Genomic DNA, 20860 nt, shown 5'->3' on the forward strand with positions numbered 1-20860 from the left:
AGAGCCAGACGTGTACCCAGAAGCCTCCTACTGCAAGACAAACCCAAGAAAGAAACCAACTGGACTCCACTGGCCATCACATACAGTCCCCAGCTAAAACTCCTACAACCCATCCTAGACAATGATCCCACACTTTCACAGGCTTTGGGTGGCAGGCCAGTCCTTGCCCACAGGCAACCTGCCAACCTGAAACGTATTCTCACCAGTAACTGCACACCACACCATAGTAACTCTAGCTCAGGAACCAATCCATGCAACAAACCTCGATGCCAACTCTGCCCACATATCTACACCAGCGACACCATCACAGGACCTAACCAGATCAGCCACACCATCACCGGTTCATTCACCTGCACGTCCACCAATGTAATATACTCCATCATATGCCAGCAATGCCCCTCTGCTATGTACATTGGCCAAACTGGATAGTCGCTACGGAAAAGGATAAACGGACACAAATCAGATATTAGGAATGGCAATATACAAAAAGCTGTAGGAGAACACTTCAACCTCCCTGGCCACACTATAGCAGACCTTAAGGTGGCCATCCTGCAGCAAAAAAACTTCAGGACCAGACTTCAAAGAGAAACTGCTGAGCTTCAGTTCATCTGCAAATTTGACACCATCAGCTCAGGATTAAACAAAGACTGTGACTGGCTTGCCAGTTACAGAACCAGTTTCTCCTCCCTTGGTTTTCACACCTCAACTGCTAGAACAGGGCCTCATCCTCCCTGATTGAACTACCTCATTATCTCTAGCTTGCCTGCATATATATACCTGCCCCTGGAAATTTCCACTACATGCATCTGACGAAGTGGGTATTCACCCACGAAAGCTCATGCTCCAAAACGTCTGTTAGTCCATAAGGTGCCACAGGGCTCCTTGCTGCTTTTACAGATCCAGACTAACACGGCTACCCCTCTGATTAACAGGTTTCCCCCAAATCTGTGAGAAATCTCCATAGATCAGGACATCAATGGAGGACCAGGACATTAACACAGAGGTTCTTTGCTGCAAAGTCCCACTACTTCCAGCTGCTGCAGAACTCCCATATTGCCAAGATGTATACAGTGTAGAGGACAGCAGCATGGAGGATAATGCTGACAGCATCAGCCTCATCTTCCACGGGGCAAACCCTGGAAGGCAAGGGGAGAGAAAATGACACAGCAGATACTGTCCATCTTGTAGCCCTAGCTCCAGCATGTCCCGCAGAGCGCAAAGGCATGTGGACCTGGGGAGGGAGTAAGGGCTTCTGCAGGATTGGGGGAGGCTGATACTGTTTCCCCACCTGCATGCATGCCTGCCTACTCTGGTTTCTTCCAGGGTTGGCTTCCCTTCACACCCATTAGCAGAATGTAAAAGATCAGGCAGTATCAATACAAATCAATTGGCACAGGCCCAGTAATTTTTCAGAGGCTGGTTTATATTTGGACTGGAGAGTGTCCTAAAGTCTCCATTATTCACTATTCACCGAAGGAGGAGAATTGTCAGGGCATCTAGAACTTGTATACAGGTGAGTGTTTTTTAAAAAGTTCTATCTAGATTAACATTAAATAGTATAAACAACAAGCACTGTCTGGAAATGACATCCCAGGATCTGTTAACGCTGTCACGTTGTCAGTGCAATGTCATTACCATTACTATTCTCTGCAGTCAATAGGTCAGGGATTTACACTAAAATGTGGTAGTCCTTATTGGTTTGGAGCAACCATAGATAGTTGTAGATTCCTCTGCGCTATCTGTCAACATACATTTCCTTTATTATTATTATGACTGATTGTATCTAACTAACAAGGCATTCCTTTGACTGATAAGAGGACAAGTTCCCAACCCAAAGTGTTTTCAATTTAACTAGACAGTATAAAAACAAAGGTAAAGAGAATAAGAATCAAAGTAACTGTGCATCTTGCTGGATGAACAATTTTTTAAAAATTGAGTTTAATAATTATGATTTTCTGTTATTCATGAGGGAGGAGAGTGTGAGGTAAAGATAGAGAGGGTGGAGAAAAGCGCTGGGGGTTTATAGACCCCTTGGAAGTGATGTACTTTAAGGAAGGACTAAGAGAAGAAGCAAACATGATAGACTGGACCACAGAATCATTTTTCCAGCTGTATCAGGCTGTGTATTAGGGGACTGGAGACGAGTGAGAGAAGATGATGCAAAGGTGATGCAGCTTGAGCAGGAGACAAGAGTAGACAAATAGGTAGGATCATGGTTGTGTAGTGTCTCAAAAGTGAGGAAAAGGGGCCTGGATTTACTCTTCCTTCTTCTAGCTTTGACCTAAAATTGATTAGTTTCTAGTGCTCTGTGCAGGTCTTAGAAGACAAAGATGAAGACATTGTGATTGTAGCAGGGGAGGTGACCGACCTTTAAGTACAGGAAACAAACGTGGCTGGGGTCAGAAAATTGACTATGTCAAAACAGAACCTCTGAATACAACAGGTCTCCGAGTGTGAATTCAAGTCATTTTACTTTAGTGACTGACAAAAACAAGATTTTATTACTCTTTACTCCTCTGAGTCACACAAAGCCAACCCAGCTAAGGGAGAGCTACCTGCATTCTGTTTTGGCTCATGCATCGCTAACACAATTACTGATTAAACTCCACTTACAGAATCTTAGACCTGATCTACACTAGAAAGTTAGGTTGGCATAACTATGTCACTTGGGGTGTGAAAAATTCGCACCTCTGAGTGGCGTAGTTAAGCCAACCTCAATCTCCGAGTAGACAGAATTCTCCTGTCGACTAAGCAACCACCAGTTGGGGAGATGGATTAACTACATTGAAGCATTACAGCAAAACAGCTGTGGCAGCACCACTGTAGCATTTTAAATGTAAACAAGCTCTTAATCTAGGAATGCATATCTCAACAGCACCCCTTAGGCCAGAGATACTGATGTCGACATACACAAGCCAAAAAGAACACAAGAAAGACATTCAGATCACACGGGGAAGATGCAGGATGATAGTTATTAGAAACTCTTTTTTTACTTGTAATTTGATCTGATATTATTCAGATGCAATAAAAATGGGAACCTCACAAAGTCTTTTTCACATTACTTTTTAGCATAAAAATTTACTTTAAGCCTCCTTTTACCTTACTCCGTAAATACAGCTCAAACAAAATGACAGTGCAATTAAAAATAACCTACATCACTTTATGATCAATATTATTCAGGCATGGTACAACTTGCCATTATAAAACTTGACCTGATTAAAAAATACTGAATTTTTTAAAAAAAAGATCCTTCAGTTAATGAGATTTGCCTATGCTTGGTCAAGGTTTGTCCATGTCCTCTGACCCACATGGAATTTCTGCCAGGAAAATATCTTCGCAAAAATTCTTTAGAGCCCTGAAGACAAACACAAAGCTTTGGTTTCATACAAAGTTATAGTACATGCATTTAGATTTTTAACATTCATTGCAAGTTATGAGTCATCTTAAAAAGGAAAGATTATTTCATTTTATAGTGTATGTTCTTCATTATTGTTTGCTATAAATATATTAAAATACTTACAGGGCCTGTTTGGAGATTCATTTCAAGAGGCTAATTGCCTCAGCAATTTTTTTTTTTTGCTTGCAGCTACAAAACTGCCAAGTATTATTTTGTAAGAATATGGTAATGCTCATACAGGGTAAGATGAAATCCAGAACAGTGACTAATATTTCCTGTTTTCCTTAACACAGATTCAGCTGATCTCTGTTTCTCTACAGTAACTGAGAACAGATTTATTTTTTCCCCAAAAGACATTTTATATCTATACTCTGATTACTGGTAAGTTCTAGACTTGCAAAAAACTAATCTTAGGGTACATTTGCTGCCTCCTTCTGCTGCCACTGAAGTAAATGGAAAAACTCAGGACATTGGAAGAGGAAATACACTCATTGCCTCAAGTTTCTAGGTTTGAATAAGCCATTCCTCAGTTAGGTCTCAATACTGCAACTTGTTACACAGAGGCTTGGGAGCAGTCTCTCTCAATGGTACCCTAAAAAAAACCCAGATGGTTTCCTACCTTTTTAACTGTTCTTCTTTGAGGTGTTGCCCATGGAATGGACATGAACAAGCACTCAAAGAAGAAACACTATTATGGAAGTTGCTAGGGTGACCAGATGTCCAGTTTTTAAAGGGACAGTCCCATTTTTTGGGACCTTTTCTTATATAGGCACCTATTACCCCCCCCCCACCCCCATCCTGTTTTTTCACAGCTGCTATCTGGTCACCCTAGAAGTTGCTGAAGTTTTCATTGAGACCGCATATAAGTGGTGAAATCCTGGACCAACTGAAGGCAATGGAAAAAATTCCTGTTGACTTCACTGGGGCCAAGATTTAAGTCAAGATGTTCTGGCCCTCACCAATAAAGCTAATATGAATATTGTAACATGCCCTATTGCAGTTAAAATCATTAAAGTCAATCCATTTAAAACAATACATATTTTCTAATCTCATCTATGAAGCAGATTCATAGAAATTGAAATAAAATCTTTCTACTGTACAACTGATTTTGTAATTAGCATTGTAATCAAATGCAAAGTAGCACCTCTGTGAAGGTCAACACTGTTTAATTTCAAAACTAAGAAAAATTTTCACTTCCCCTCCAACACACCCATACGTTATTTTTAGCATGGCTGTGGTCAGAAAATAGACTATGTGAAATACCCTCCTTTTACTGAGGAAGCCTGTTCTCTATGTGTATTCTGAATTATATGTGCTTTAGTGACAAAAATATTTTTTGGTTACATTATAGAGGTGTGCCAGCACCACCATAGTTAAAGTTGAGCAGTGCTGTCTGTTTAAAGGCCAACTCTTCTAAGTGCTCTAAAATCCACATGCTCACTCAGAATGTCTTGAAATTTGCTGGCTCATAGGAGTGCTGAATAGTGTTAGTGATCCAAATCTGGGGTCATTTGGTTTCCTGAAATATACCTCCCCCCAAAACAGCATTTTACAAAATCAAGAAGTTCTTATAATAGAACTTCTTTGCACACCACAGGGGCTTAAACCATGATTCTAATTGTTCCCCATGTGATCGCAGTCACTCAACATTTATCTTAGCTAGCTCATAGTAACTATTGCTCATTTGGGGAAGGAAAATTGAAAATGTGTTAAAGGAAGAGTTTGGTACTCTATAATGCTATGTGCTAGAACTCAAGAGCCAATGAGGTTGAAATGTGCACGCGCAGCAAGCCTAGGGTTTCCAGCCAGACCATTCACAGTAACTGGGTGGGGCTCAAAGAGATGTGCTGCGACCATTAAACCTGAGTGACATTCATACGCTGTAAGTTTGAACTCTACCCGTGGCAGAAATCTGAGCATTATTTGCAGGCATATTGCTACTATCTCTTCCATGAAGCCAGTTTTGTACTTTTGGGATATGTGCCCTGCTAATTTGCACTAGGGATGTAAATATAACTGAAAAAGTTAACTGTTTAAATGATTAAAATTATATTGTTTAATCGATTGATTAAAGAGAGAGGGGTTGGGGTCACTCTGGCCAGTCAGCTGGCCTGAGGCTGGGGTTGCTCTGACCAGCTTGGGGTCACTCCTGCTGTCTGGCCGGCCTGGGGCTTCTCTTGCTAGTTGGCCTGGGGCCGGGGCTGGCCAGCTGCCCTGGGGTGGGAGTTAATGGTTAGGATGGATTAACCAGTAAGACTGCTTACCGGTTAACCATTTAGCCATTTAATATTTTACATCTCTAATTTGTACTGCTAATTTTGAAGGGGCTCTAACTATTTTCTGAAAGATGATAAATTACAAACGCTCTGTGCAGATAGGTGAGAATAACTGCTATGCATATTGCTACTTTTTCACCAAGGGGATTATAATAGCAGAGTGCCAGCACTGATTACCTACAGGCAACACAAAAGGCAGTTAAGATAACTTAATCGTCTTTCCTGAACAATGGAACCAAGTGTCATCAGAGGAAGGTGGTAAACGGGTTCCTGATACTCAGTCCCCTAACATGAAGTGCTCACAAGAGTCTTAGATTCTTATAGGGTTTTTGGTGCCAAACTAGGGCATGTGGGGGGATTGAAGCAGTGAGGGGGAACATAAAAGGTGTTGCAGCAGTACTAAGGCATGGGGACTGGAATAATGCCAGGAGAGGGACTTAGGGCTGCAGCAAGTAGAGCAGGGATTAGGGAGGGTGGATTTATAGAGATGTGTGTTAGGATCAATGCTAGATGTGTCTGTATGCCAGGATCTGGGGTGTCTGAGCCTCTCTCTCCATCCCCACATATATGCTGAGATCTGGGGTAAGGGTGTGAGCCCCTCTCCCTGGCCTTCCATGTGTGTACTGGAATCTAAGGGGGCTGGCCAGCGTTAGGGAAAAGGCCTTACTGGAGATGGTGGCCATTGTGGGAGCAAAGGGCCCAGATGTAGGGAGAGATGTATACCCATCAGGAAGGAAGCACATGACCTGCTATTAAGCTGCTGCCTGTAATATGCCTACAGCAGCAGAGTGTGCGAGAGAGCCAGGAACTACTTTTGAACTGCTAATCCCTTTCTAAGTGCTAATGCCTTCATGGGACCAGAAGGAGAGGTTTAGCTCACAGTTCAACACTGTGAAATGGACCATGACTATCTTTTCATTTTTGGCCCCATCAGCAACTCTGCCCATCAAAAATCTCAAAGCACAACCATAACCGTCACTGCAGAGGGGATGACCAGTTATGAATCACTTAGCATCTTTTATAATTACCTACTCACAGTTGCACCTCAACTTCAAACCCAGGTGATAACTACAGCTGCCTCAGTTAACGTTTTCTACAAATAACATTACTCTTTCTACTCAAAAACTAGGACATTAACCCACAAAAACTATGCAACGTAGAGTCAAGATTGCACAGGGGTATCTTGTGTCCTTCCAGAACATCAGGTTCAGCTCCATTCAAATCTTTGAAAACGAAATACAGTTATGCCCCCAAACATTTATAACACACATTACTAGCATTCTGCCTTTTCAGTTCAGTACATTCAGGAAATAGGCATATGTCCCCTGAAAGACACAATCTAAAATGAGCTCTTTGCTAAGGCAAAACTTGTGTTAGGTGAGGTGTATGAACAGGAGCTACCTACACCTGGTCTATCCTCAAACACTTAGCCTAGCCCAGAGACACCACCACATTTGCTAAATTTTACCACCCTTTACAGCGCCTGCAATTTTGCACAGAGGATGGCATTTAACAATGCTTTCCACTTACCTATCATTAAACCCACATATCCCTCCTCACTGATGACAAATCCCATAGAAAGACCCTTGTGCACCATTATTTGACAAAACCTGCAGAACTTAGCACTGAAATGAGGCATACTGGATCTCTCAAGGTACACCTGAACGTCTTTCTTTTGCTCACACACACAAGGGAGAGGTAGGAAGTCAGAGCAAGATAATTGGCTCGGACTCCCCCACTCCACATGGTCAGGGTTCCCTCAGATCTTTTCATATTACAGTGAAAGCTCTGCCAAGCTGATCCAACTAATGCACCCTCCATTCCATAAAGCTAGACCTAACTCAGTGAATGCAACTGGAGGACATGCAGATAACCCCCACTGGCTACTGCCAGCTTCAAAGGGTCAGAGTTAAGGTTGCACTGGCATGTACATTAACTGTATTTCCTGGTTTTCAGAGGATAGGCTTGAGTGTAGCTGAACTCAACCTTTTGGAAGGGCAAAAGTTACCACTGAGCAACCTTACCTGTGGGTTAACTAAGTACTTTGCTGGTGAATTTTAATTCTGTTTGTTCACTTTGCTGTACAGAGAGTGACCCATATTCTATTCTGGTTTGTGCACCATCAATAGAACAGTTAATTAAATCCCATCTGTAGACTATTTACTCATGATTATGCACAAGCCAGAGGAACAAAGCTTGAATTTCAGGTCCTAGGTTAAGTTTGTAAGAATGGTAATTAAAGAAAACCTTTTTCCTTACCAAGGGAGCAAATCTCATCTAGACGAAATTGAGAAGCAAACAAGGAATCCCATTATGCCAGTGTAACAGCCGTTAATGATATGAAATATAAAATATCAGACCTACAGCTACTCTCTTAAAATCATGGGATGAAATCCTGGCTGTATTAAAGTCAATGGCAAACTTCCCATTGATTTTAATGGGATCAGGATTTTACCTGTTCTCCTTTACATACTGAACTTTATTCTCATTTACTTCTCACTGAATATGAAGGCTCAGCAGATTTTAAATGAATATGCAGGTCAGGGTTTTCCTAATGGGAGGATTTTGGTCCTCCTTTCTCTCTCCTCTCATGTGTCTTCTGCTCCACCTGTGACCTTATTTCTTCCTCCTCTTTTTTCTCTATTTATAGTTGTTTCCAGATTATTGTTTCACTTTAGTATTGGAATGCCTTCGTACTCACCGTCTCCTGACGTTTTGTATTCTACTTTCTTGACTTTGCCTCCTTTTACTCTTCTTCACTTTCTTCTCTGTTCATTCCATCTCTCTGTCTCCAGCCTTCACTTCACTCTTCTCTTCTCCATCCTTCCTACCCTTGCTATCTCCTTCTTTTTGCCATTCATTCACTCTCTCTCTGCTACATTCACTCTTCTCTGAAGCATCCCCTTAGTCCTTTGTTTTCCCTCCCTACTTTGCCCCAGAAATAGGCTCCATTTCATCCCTTCTTGGCCTTCTGCAAGCTTCTGTTCCTATCTGATGCAGGATAGGTGGGAGAAATGCAACTAAATCGGATGAAGACTTTCCACTTGCAACAGAGTCAGAATTAATCAGATTCCATATTGATTTGGTTTTGTGCAGGCTCAAGATATTGTCAGGTGAGTTCACTGGCAACATGTGACCAGTCTGGTGGTAGTCTTTGAGGTGCACATGTACTCAGCCAGCCTGCTGTCAACTGCAAAGTCTTAGCTGGCTGATTTCTCCTTTGGGCAGCCAAAGGGGCAACCAAAAGCTGAGACAGAACACAAGTTTTTGTAAAGCTGATCCAGATGGACCTTGAAAATGGGGACAGTCCCACTATAGATGGTTTATACCTCCATATGTAGAACCTAAATGTACTTAGGTTCATTCATATTCAAGGCCCAACTATATCTGAAGTTGGAGGAAAGACAGAAATGTGCTCTTTCCACTTTTTTTTTTTAAAAATCAGTTGTTCGATAACTGATGTTAAAAACTGACACTCAGTGTGGGTCTTATGGATAAACATATCTCTGTTCAGGATCTAGATCTTGTTGAGTTTGCTTCCCCTCCATTACTAACATGGCAGTAGTTCCCTCCCACACTAAAAATTAGAAGTAGAATGAGGAACACACTTTCCTACATGCAACATTCAAGTCGCGTTGATTTTAGAGCCTAAATACATTGACAGATGAGAAGTGCAGCTTTCAATAGCTCCTTGTTACTGGTTACTACTGTGCTGCTCCTGCAGTTAGTAATGTGGTGTCAAGAACAATTAAGACAATTGTTAATTTAAAGCCTCAAATATTGTACAATGCATCTATTGTAAATGCCAAGATTTATGTAGGGAAAAAAATCTTTGTAGCATCACAAGTTGGTCATCTGCCTTACAAATCATGCTGCATGTAATTCCTGAGGTTTATGAGATCTGAAAATAATTGCAATTTGCCTGACCCATTCATCTACTAAGACCAGCTGCAAAGCATCTAATCTTCTCTATACACAATTTTTAATGGTTTAATTAACATAGTAATCACTTGGATTTGGAAATACATCTTGTTTGTATTATCACTAATGTGTACAATACGCAAGTTGATAAAGGATTCACTGATTTACAAAATGCAATCATCTCTGACATTTATTACAATGAGAACAACATTACTATTTAATCTTTAGTAATATAAAATTACTTTAAAAATAGAGAGGTCTTTGACAAAACAAGAAAAAGAAGCCTTTTAAAAACAGATCTTATTTATGAAGCATTGCATTTCATTGTACACAGTCTTGTACTGTATACCCACCTAGAGGGGAAAAACTATTAAAAAAACAATGAAAGGGGAAAAAATTGCTGCCAGATTAACCAGCATAGTGAATTTCTAAACATTTATAGGTACTTTAGTAAAAACATATATTTACTTTTCTGTAAACATCAACTTCCATTTAGATTCTGCATTTATACAAATCAGAAGGTACCAGTATGAAGAACATTCAAACTTTTTATAAGATTAATTAAATATAACGTACTAATTGTTTAATGAAAAGAACAACAAAGGAGAAAGCAAAATATGCAAAGAGAAGCAAATACAGCAACGTGGCCCTGGATTATCAGTTTGAATCTCTGGTCCTTGTGCTCTGCAATGAAAACAAAATATAATCAAAGCTAAGAATCCTGCAGTACAAGGGATGGTTAAGTTACTTTGCTGAATGGGGCCATATGTGTATGTGAATTCCATCCGAGGGAGCTCATATGGCGAAAAGCAGTTGCTGCTGGGAAAAAGTAAAACAGAAGAGATGCCCTACACAGGAATTTCAGTCATTCTGATGGAGTCATTGATTTTAATCTGTTAATCGAGAACTGTAACTATAGAAACAATTAATTAATTCAGTTCCAGTACTTTCCAGCAGATGTCCTCACAAGTCAATAGTGTCAACCATGGATGCCGCCATAACAGAAACTCGGGGGTGCAGAAGGAAAGAATAGATTTAAATTAAGGTGATATGAAAACCTGTATATAAAAACAAGGTAATGGTAAAAATACACTATTTTATTTATCATCCTTAAATACAATCTTGAAAGATTATAAACAAAGGGAAAAAATATGGCATGTCACTGGAATCTGAATGAATAAATGGTTCTAAAATGGGTATTCACAGTACTTCAGTTCTGTTGTCAGGCTTTCTATCTCCCTCTCCAGCACTGAAAAAGCAAAAAGTTCTAAAAGTGATGTTCTATCATTTTAAACATCTAAATGTAAAGAGTGAACAGCGTGTTTCAGTTGGGGAATAACATAAAACCCTGAACAATATCCCTTTCTCCTACGTAAGAATGTCACTATAAACCTTATCATGGACATACAGTTGATGTGATTCTGCCTGCACTACTTGTTAGTGGCAAGGACATACAAATGTTGCCACCAAATGGAATTTCTTGTAAGCATGAGATGCCTTGGATATTCCTGTGAAATTGCAAGCAGATGAATTTATAAATAAAGGTGATCCTCAGAGTTAGCTCAATAAAACTGAAGTTTTAATATCACAGTAAAATATTTATCTTACTTGTTCTTTCACACAGTGGACAATCAATGCTCGATACACTGATATCTGTAGAATTAATAAAATAATAAGACCCACTTGGCTACAGATTCACTTATCCAATAAAAGTATTGTTTCTGTAAGGTTATAAGGTAATTTCCCATAGTGGCAACTGATTTCAAAGAACTTTCCCTTCTACTAAGAGAAACAGAAATATTTCACTTACTGTTCAGTACTATGAGCAAGGGATAGATAATTTTTCCTTTTTTCACTAGCAAAATTTTAGTGCTTATGTCAGGGAAGACTCATAACACTAACCAAAGCAAATACAATGTGACAAGGTGCTTTGAATGCTTCACCCCAAACCTCAGTTCATCCAAAATACAGTCTTGAGATGAAACATCCCTTTTTGTTCTCAGCTCTAAAAGAATACAAACAGTGCAGTGGTTTTGTAATAAGCATTTGTCCTGGGCTAGGTTAAGAATACAAACTTGGGTGTTTCTGAGAGGTAAGAGTACACTGTGTTGCATTATTATAATTATTTGAGTGCCCTCAAATAATTGACATTCAATGTGCTTTGGGCACTTAATTCCCTTAGGCTCCTTTGAAAATCCCAGCCATAAAGTAATACACTCTCATTGCCTCTACCAGAGCTACTACTGTTAATCTGGCAGGGGGGATACCCCATGGATACTCATCTTGTTAAGTTTTTCTGCCCCATCTCCATAGAACCTGACTGTCTAGCTGTGGATTGGAATCCAGCACAAAGGGAGTTCTTCTTTGGAGAGGGCATACCCAAAAAGAGAGAGAACATGTGAATAAGAATTTCTGAGCAACCTTGTGAGACTGAATGGGAAAAGAAACTGAGAAGCTATATCCCCTTATGTGAAAGCTTGCAAACTTTTAATGACTCACCATCACTGTTAATGGTGGAGCATGCATAGTCTCATTGAAATTTAGGGCAAGAAGGGACTTCAAAAGATCATCTAGTCCATCTATAACCAACTCTGAAATGGGACCCAAGAAATCAGTTGATGTTATCAAAGTTTTCCTTCTATATTTTCTATACCTACAACTAGGTGAAAGGTGGTATCACCATTTAGAAAAATAAAATTGGTTACAAAACCTCAAAGTATGAGGGCTCTTGTTAGCATGTCATTCAACATTTCAATAGCATAAATGGCTGTATTCCAAGAGGCTTATTGTGCTCTTTTTTATAAAATATGGCAATTTTTTTTGACTTGATGTCCGTGAATGACCATGTTTCAATGATGCAGAAATGTCACCCTTCTTGATCGATCAAGGAAACATTTTATATAATAGCAATTTGCAGTTGAAATAATATCTTGAACTTGATGGAAAGACTCTCTGCATTTAATTTATCCTGAGAAGAGATTATTGCGGATTCTAGAATCTGAAAAACAAGTCAAATACAATAAATTACAATGTTTGAGTTCTCTCAGCTTATGTGCAGGGTCCTCTTCAATTGTCCCTGAGTGGAGATATTTTCCGTAAACCATAACTCTTATTTTCCCTAATCACAAATTGAAGCATAGAACAACTTTGTAATATAAATATTTCCATTTTAAATAATGGATGAAAATATACAGATGAAAACTTATAACTAGACAGCAGCTACAGTGTATCGCTTGTTTGTTCAGGTTCACTCCATTGACTTTTCTCTTTCTTCTGAAGACTAACATCCAGGAGTTTAGGTCCTAAGCAGATATTAAGTATCTGTACTTAATACACAGGTTTGCTGTAGAAACACTGTGTTATCAAAACAGACTGCCTATACAAAGCTATACATAATACTAAAGCAAAACAATTCATGGTCAGATTTTCCCTGTGGCTTTGGGCTCATTATGCAAATGTATCAAAGTCAAAAAAACATAACCCCCTGATAGACTAAGTCATCCAAATGGGACTTTTCTTTTCCAGTAAACTGTACAAGGATAACTGTACACATATCCAAAGAAACAGGATATCATTTTATTGGATGTCTGCAGGTAATCTTATCACACAAGGGAATGGAAGAATCTGTGGCATGGCACAACACGATACCTTATTCTAAACAATTAAATAGAAGGTTAAATGATATGTAGCAAGATAAAAATCAGTAGCCTCCGTATTTTAGGCACCAATGATAAATTTAAAATAAAATTTACAAAATTGAAAAAAAAATTTCAATTGGTTAATCTATTGCACCGTCTTTAAATGAAACAGCACTTTGAAACTCACAAATAAAAAAGCAGCACTCTCTTTTAATACCAACACCGCTGTAACACATACCTTAGCGTGGCATGCAAATCCATACCTGCAGTCATTTTTTGTATTAACAAATGGAATGGTTATTTTCTGTTTCAAATATTAGTAGCATAACATGTAAGTGCAGATCATTCTGGCCACAAGTGTGGTAAGCCTTAACAAGTGTGTATTACAAGAGCATAAAATGCATAACATGACACATATCCAGAAACTTCTCTTTTTTATACTGTAACAAAGGCCATCCTACAGGTAGAATTACAAGTTGCTGGACCCAGATCTTCAGTTAACAGGATTAGTGACCTTTCCTGGTTTTATTTAAAAAAATAGAAGCAGTCACTATCAAAGCAGAACCATTAACAATCCAGTCAAAAGAATGCCACAGTTCCATTGAAAAAATAATTTGTCCATTTAGTAAACTCCATTACATGGGAAAGTTTTCATTATATAGGCATGTTAGAGTCTTACAGTGGTACTGTAAAGTCTTTCCTGTTGGGTATTCATTTGTACAACCACTATGATATGGTATAATATTATCAATAAAAATTGGTCAAACTGAGCTAAGCTTCACAAGACCACGCACTGAGTCTTCATGCAATGAATCTTGGCTGGCTAGGCTCAGGACATGCATGGTATGGCTGTGTGTTATAGGGCTCCCTGCTGGCAGCATACCAGGAGGTGATGGAGCTTCCTCAGGAGTTAGAAACTGATGACCTTCATGTTCCTCTTTTAATGGTATCATGTCTGTCAAACCTGTTTCTGATGTGAGATTTGGCATGGAGGACGGTGGTGTCGGCTGCCCTAGGGTTAGCGTGGCACAAGGAGCACCGATAGTGGTCTTTCCTGGTAAAGGTAGCTCTTCACTAGTTATGCTGGGTTCACTCTGTAGTAGTGGTGTGGCAGCAGCCTGTAAAACGAATTTAGTGCTCTGAATGCACTGATCTTGATCACACTGAAGGGGGTCAAAACCCATAGAGGGCAAACAAAACAGAAATGGGAGGATGTGGACAGAAGAGGTAAGAAAAAAATGGGATGTGAGAAGAAAGAAGAGAGTCATTAGTATCATTCCATGGTTAGACTGCTGACAAAAAAAAGAGCATGCATAACTAAACCAGCTGCATTCTGGGATGAAAGTCAGAGTAGATTACGATAAACATTACAGTATGTGAGAGTCAGGGACTTCAGTTGACTCTAAAGAGGTACTTTCTAAACAACTTTAACTTAGTAAGTTATTATTTATTCTTACTTGAAAATCTTGGAAATGCCTAATGATCAGGTTTTGCTTGGTTCGCTGCATATTTGGACAAAAGTGGCAACTCAAATGTCACTGACTCCAAAAAGCATTTCAGCAGACAGCTGGAACAACTTTAACACAGCTCCTTTTACTCTAGGATGGCTAGAAATTCAGAAAAAATCTTAAGACATATCGCAAATATCTTTTTGCGTTTTAGAGCACTAGGTGTGTCTCCTTTCTATTTATTTTATCAGGCTTCGCGTAATTAGAGTTACTGTGCTAGAGGAGAGCTTTTTCAGGGCAAACATCCCTTTGAATGCAGCCAGTTTTGTAAAAATTCATCTAACAATACAGCCTCATTGCCCAAGATTTTGCTTCCCAGGTTGTTTAAGCTGTTCATATTCTTCAGCCAGGAGATGCGTACAAAACAATTATCAACCTGCAGCTTGGTTGCATAGACTTGATAGAAAAGTTCACTTCCAGGTTTTTTTATGCTGCTTATTCATTTGTTTAATCTTGAAAGTGTGGAGGACCAAAACACAGCTAATTAAACATTCATTTTTTGGCAAACATCCAAGATTTTTTAAATATAATGGACCAAATTCACTCAACTATAACTCCATTTAAGCCAGTAGAATTATACCGGGAATTAATTTGACCTAAAATCATTTACAAGGACAGTATTTGTAAAAATTAGTCAGTCAATCCCCAAGGAGGCTGAGTTGTAAACCACAATACCGTAATATGTCCAACTAACTAAAAATTAGAACACATTCACGGGCAAACCATTGATCGGCAAAGATATTGTCCCTTCTTCAAAAAGTCTATACCAAGGCATCAGTTTTGAGGTAACTGCCCTTTAAGGGACAGGCTAGAGTCTACAGCCTTGGGGTAATCAAGGAGGCCATGCCCACCCTAGGGCTAGGCTATCTAAGCGCACGTCCAGACTAACCTGCGGCATCGGCGGGTTAAAATCGATTGCTCGGGGATCGATATATCGCGTCTAGTCTGGACGCGATGTATCGATCCCCGAGCGCGCTTACATCGATTCCGGAACTCCATCAACCCGAACGGAGTTCCGGAATCGACACGGAGAGCCGCGGACATCGATGCCGCGCCGTCCAGACGGGTGAGTACCTCGATTTTAGAAATTCGACTTCAGCTACGTTATTCCCGTAGCTGAAATTGCGTATCTAAAATCGATTTTAATACCTAGTCTGGACGTGGCCTCCACATGAAGAGGCAGCTGAGAGAGATGGAGGGGAGTAGCAGAGTGGGTGGTGATTTCTCTGTCTCCAGGAGACTGGCCTAATCAGAGTCACATACTTGGTGTTATGTCTGAGAGCTTTGAACCAGGGTCCGGAGGTGAGGGTCTTATGAACCATTTGTTGTAATTGCTCCTGTCCTTATACCTTATTAAAGAGAACATGCTATTTTATTAGTGTGTATTGGCTTCTCCTCTGACTTCCCCTGCTGCTCCCAGGCTGTTAAAGTGAGTCTACTACTGCCCCAATCAGGGGAAATTAAGGTGGAGCACAGCACCCTACTCACACCCCTGAGTTACGTAAGTTTTGCCAACATAGGCTGTCGTGTAGACATATCCTTAATCAATTAACTGTCTAGGTTGCCTAAATGGTTGCAACAGCCCTGATTTCACCCCATCCCAAGTAATTAACTAAGCTATAGCCTCTGCATCAATCTTATTAGGAATGCCCTACAAAAATGGAGTCAGCATTCTAATCCTTCCAAAGAGACAACAAATTCCATCTTCTCTGAGAAGTACTAGTCAAAGACTATACTCTTACATAACAAAGGCTATAACCACCAGAGCATACTCATAATAGATCATTTTAGCAGCTGATTTATTGCCTTAGTGATGTTTCAGCATTTATCTTCAAAAGCAGATAGTTGCCTAATGTGTTCCAGAACCATAAAAGTACACAATTTAAAATAGTATGAAGGCAATTTACTTAGATTTATGTAATGGTCTGTATTAAATCATTTTTATTGAATTCTAATTCATTGTAACTGAACCAACATCTCAAAGATACTGAGAAATTAGCTTGATAAAGCTCCATGAAAAAGGAAGTCATACATCTATCAGAGTTTCATGTGTATAAAAGAGTATTCTCTTTTTTCTCCACTTCCATGAGTCCTTGCCTTTTCTGAAGGTTGGTATCACATCTGATTTCCTGACCACTACTTTCTGCCTGGTAATTCCCCAGCACGTTATCCTTTTTCCAAAATAATTTTAAGCAGTTTGGTAAATTCGAGAGCTAAATCCTTAATACCCTAAGAAGCCTGTCATGTGCACCAGCTGACTTATAGCTGTTCATATTTCCCTAGTAATTCCTCCCTGGCTTTTTATCAATTGCTATTTCAAGTCCCTCTTTTAAAAACATTCCTTCCAACAAGCCTATACACCACAGTTCTCCCCTCAGGGGAGCGATCATGACAATTATTGCAAGAGGGATGGGAGTGGGGGAATGAATCTAATACAATACATGCTATACTTCACTATTCATTCACACCGCGTTTTGTTGCCTCCTTTAGTTTGCATACTGTCTAATACCCTAGATTTCAAACTCTTCATGGCAGGCACTATGCCTTGTTACATGGTTTGTAAGTCACCTTGCTCATTGTTGGTGCTATATACAAAAGATTACTAAAGAACAACATATTTCTCACTTCTTACTGTGTTAAGATGATTTCCTACCAAATGTGTAGTTATGCCAGTTCATATATACAGTACAATAGTTATTAAAGATTTATACACTGTCAGCTTGTGATAGCAACAAATTACTTGCATGGATCAACTAAGGAAAAGAGAACAGCTGGAACAAATCAGTGACAATCTCTAGTGCTTTTCTGTTGTTCAGGTGCACCATTTCCTTACACAGCTTCTGTTTAGGTTTCCAATATTCTGCATTTTATGAACAGTGATCAAATATGCACCTTTTTATGTAAAATATAACAGTAAACAGCTTTCCACAATCTTAAACAGGCAAATCTTGGGATGTACTAGGTTTTAAATTCGTTCTGAGAACGGATTATAGTGGGATTTATATTATATGAGGCATATGCATGAAATGAATCTCTCAAATCTATGGCATTTTTATGCAAGTATAGCACTCTTCGATTTGTGATATACTCAAGCTATCAAAAAGGAATTTGTCTACAAAAATAATCTGAAGGTGTTGCCTGATTACATGATATGTTTCCTGGGTTACACAAATACAGGCGGTAAATGTTAGTAGGAAGTGTCCTCAAAGATATTCCACTGAATTTTTCAATATTAAAATTTTAGCTAAAAAAAAACCAAAAACCCTAACAAGTCAACAATGGCGTATCAAACTATTTATAGCTCAATTGTTCAAAAAGATTAGAGTTAATCCTCTTGGCTCCTTCTTCCTCTAGATCCTATCATCTGATTTTGTTAGCTATACACAGCTTCCCTCTTTTTACTGGAGCAACCGATTGAGCCTGAAAAATACCGGATCAAATGCTTGTAAGTACACAAGTTCGATTGTGTATATTATATAAATATATCTATCAAAATTTGTCATTTTCATATTTATTTTCACACCAACAGCCACGTACCAAATGCAAACTAGACAATGTGAAAAAGCTAATTCTTTACTTTATTTCACAAATAATTGATACAAAGACGTGTATGCACACAGGTTTTTTGAAGAAAATTAGATTTGACGCCATACAATTATTAGAGCTCTTGTTCATATTGATATAGCTCTCACACTCTAACACCACCAGCAGCAATTCTATTAGTTTTAAATGCAAAATTAACTTCATGGCTAAAATTCTCTAACAGCAATTTCTTTAAAAATGTTACAATTCTTGAAGTATTTAAGAAAAGGCTGCAGAACTGAGTTCTCTAATGAGCTACAAGTAAAACACAAACATTAATAAATGGTTAAGAGGAGGATTGGTTGAACTGAATGATGGCGTTATGACCTAGCGGTCATAACTGTAACCTGGTGAGATGAAACACGTATGGCATGTCAGTTTAGATGTACACAATCTGTATGAGAAAGATGGAGGGATGGAAGGTGGAACTGTATATCAATGGACACAATGCCAGCAAGCTATCTTTTGATAGTGAAGGATAGGATGATGACATACTTGGTAAGAATGGAAGGAATTGTGTTTGTGCAGTGGCCAGTGCAGTGGGGCACCAATCCCAACTGGGGCCTTTAGGTGATATCATAGTAGAAATATTTACTACTAATAATAATTATAATGATGGAAGGAATGAAAAGCAAAGGAAAAAGTACAATGCTACAGATCACGTGGAGAATGAGAATTAAAATTTCATGGATCAAACCTCAAAGTGCTAAAAAACATAAGTCCTTTCACGAATATCCTTACCCAGACATCTGGAGGGTAACAAACAGATGTGTATGTATGAAAACAATTCCTAGGATTTGTGGAAGGCTCCAACTGGAGGCTCTACATCTTGCAGAAAGGGAAGAAATGGAGGAATGATAATAAAAAGGGAACTTGGCACCAGTGACTGTAAACTATCAAGGTACTAAGGAACTGATGCCTACAATGCAATAGCACATTTTAAAAAGGAAGTTTTAAGGAAATGAAAACATGGGCCAAGCATGATGTAAAGGGTGGAAATATTAAGATTTACCAGTTGGTAACAAGGTGGAGAATCCTAAGAAACATCATTCTTAACAACAAACTATAATTTCTCTGGGAGGTGGCAGGGGTAGGGGTAGAGAATGCACAGAATCCATTACAAAGCAATATTAAATGTTGCTTTATAATGGATTGCCAAAAGAAATGAAGGTAAAAATACCCTGTATTAGAAATTAAATAAGAATACAAAGAATCAATTCAGGCTTGTAAAGAAAACACAAATACAAGAGAAATGCAGATTGATTTAATGGTAGGCACAAGGAGTAAGGGGAATAAGAACTTTCACAGATCTATAAGAAAAAAGAATAGAAAGTAGGAATAAATGAGGAGAGAGTAACAGACGATTCCATAATGGCTGAGATACTGGAATCCTTGCTTAACATCCCTCTGCCCCCGCCCAAACAAACAAACAAAACAAAACAAAAAAAACTCTAACTCTTTAAACAAGAGAGGAGGTATTTGGTCAATTGTGAAGAAATGAAGACCTTGTAAAAATAGCAAATGATAAAAGGAAGGAGAGGAAATACTTGGGAAATATGAACAACTATGAGTCAGTTGGTCCAGATGACAGGCTTCTTAGGGTATTAAGGATTTAGCTCAAGAATTTACTGAACTACTGAAAATTATTTTGGAAAAGAGATGGGGTGCTAGGTATGTATCAGGCAGAGGGTCATGGTCGGGAAATACAATGTGGTACTAACCATCAGAAAAGGAAAGTGTGATCCTGGTAATTACCATCTGGTAAATCTAATTTCAGGTCCTAGTAAAATAATGGAAATATTGAGAGAAAAAACTTTGTAAACATCTAGAAAAGAATGGAGCCACCAGTTTGTGAAGAACAAATTACACCGAACTATCTCAGTGTCAGTGCTTTGAGAGAACTGCAAAATCAGTGAATGAAGAGAATGCAGATGTAATGATCAAGATTGAAGTAAATCATTTAACAGACAGCTACACAAAACCTCAATGGCAAAATTATTGTAAATGCTCTTAAATATAAAAACAATGCCACAGATTGTAAGCAGGATGATGGATCATAAATAAGGAAGGAGAGTGATAAAAGGTACTGTATTGCATTGGAAAGAGGAGTGTAGTGGGTTGCCATTGAGATTGGTCTTAGAGTTAATCTTAAAATCTTCAGTGATGAGATCTTGAAGAGGGCAAACACCACATTAAATTCACAAATGATACTGAACTAGAAGATGCTGTGAGAAATGAAGATATAAAACAAAGCAGCCTAGAAAGATTAAAAGATGGAAGCTGGAATTAAAATGAGATTCTGCCTGGAAAGATGCAGCCAGTGTGCAAAATATTCTGAAACAGTCCATTTTAATTCAACCTGGAAAGAAATAATGAGGGAGACACAGAAGAGATACTACAGAGAATATTAGATGAGTGATCACTGAATCATGGCAGAAAGAGGCCAATGAGATTGTGTTCCATAGACAGAAGCATCACAGTATAGCGCAGCACACAAAAGTGATAACTGTTCTCTGTATGGTTTGGTAGGACTGCCTC

The 20860-nt window shown here is 39.0% G+C and overlaps 1 protein-coding gene across 2 annotated transcripts in view; it reads right to left on the reverse strand.

Moving 5' to 3' along the window:
- Nucleotides 1-9766: 9766 nt before the first annotated feature.
- The window catches only part of ZDHHC14 (zinc finger DHHC-type palmitoyltransferase 14), a 165567-nt gene continuing 154473 nt past the window's right edge, over nt 9767-20860 (reverse strand). Inside the window, exon 9 of one of the 2 annotated variants that reach the window (XM_050949998.1) lies at nt 9767-14350. In XM_050949998.1, the coding sequence (XP_050805955.1) occupies nt 13994-14350 (357 nt within the window). In that variant the 3' untranslated portion in view covers nt 9767-13993. Of the gene's footprint in view, nt 14396-20860 lie in introns of both variants that reach the window. The other variant, XM_050949997.1, reaches the window with a different exon arrangement.

The sequence above is a fragment of the Gopherus flavomarginatus genome, chromosome 4, assembly GCF_025201925.1.
Source record: "Gopherus flavomarginatus isolate rGopFla2 chromosome 4, rGopFla2.mat.asm, whole genome shotgun sequence".
Lineage (NCBI taxonomy): Eukaryota > Metazoa > Chordata > Testudines > Testudinidae > Gopherus > Gopherus flavomarginatus.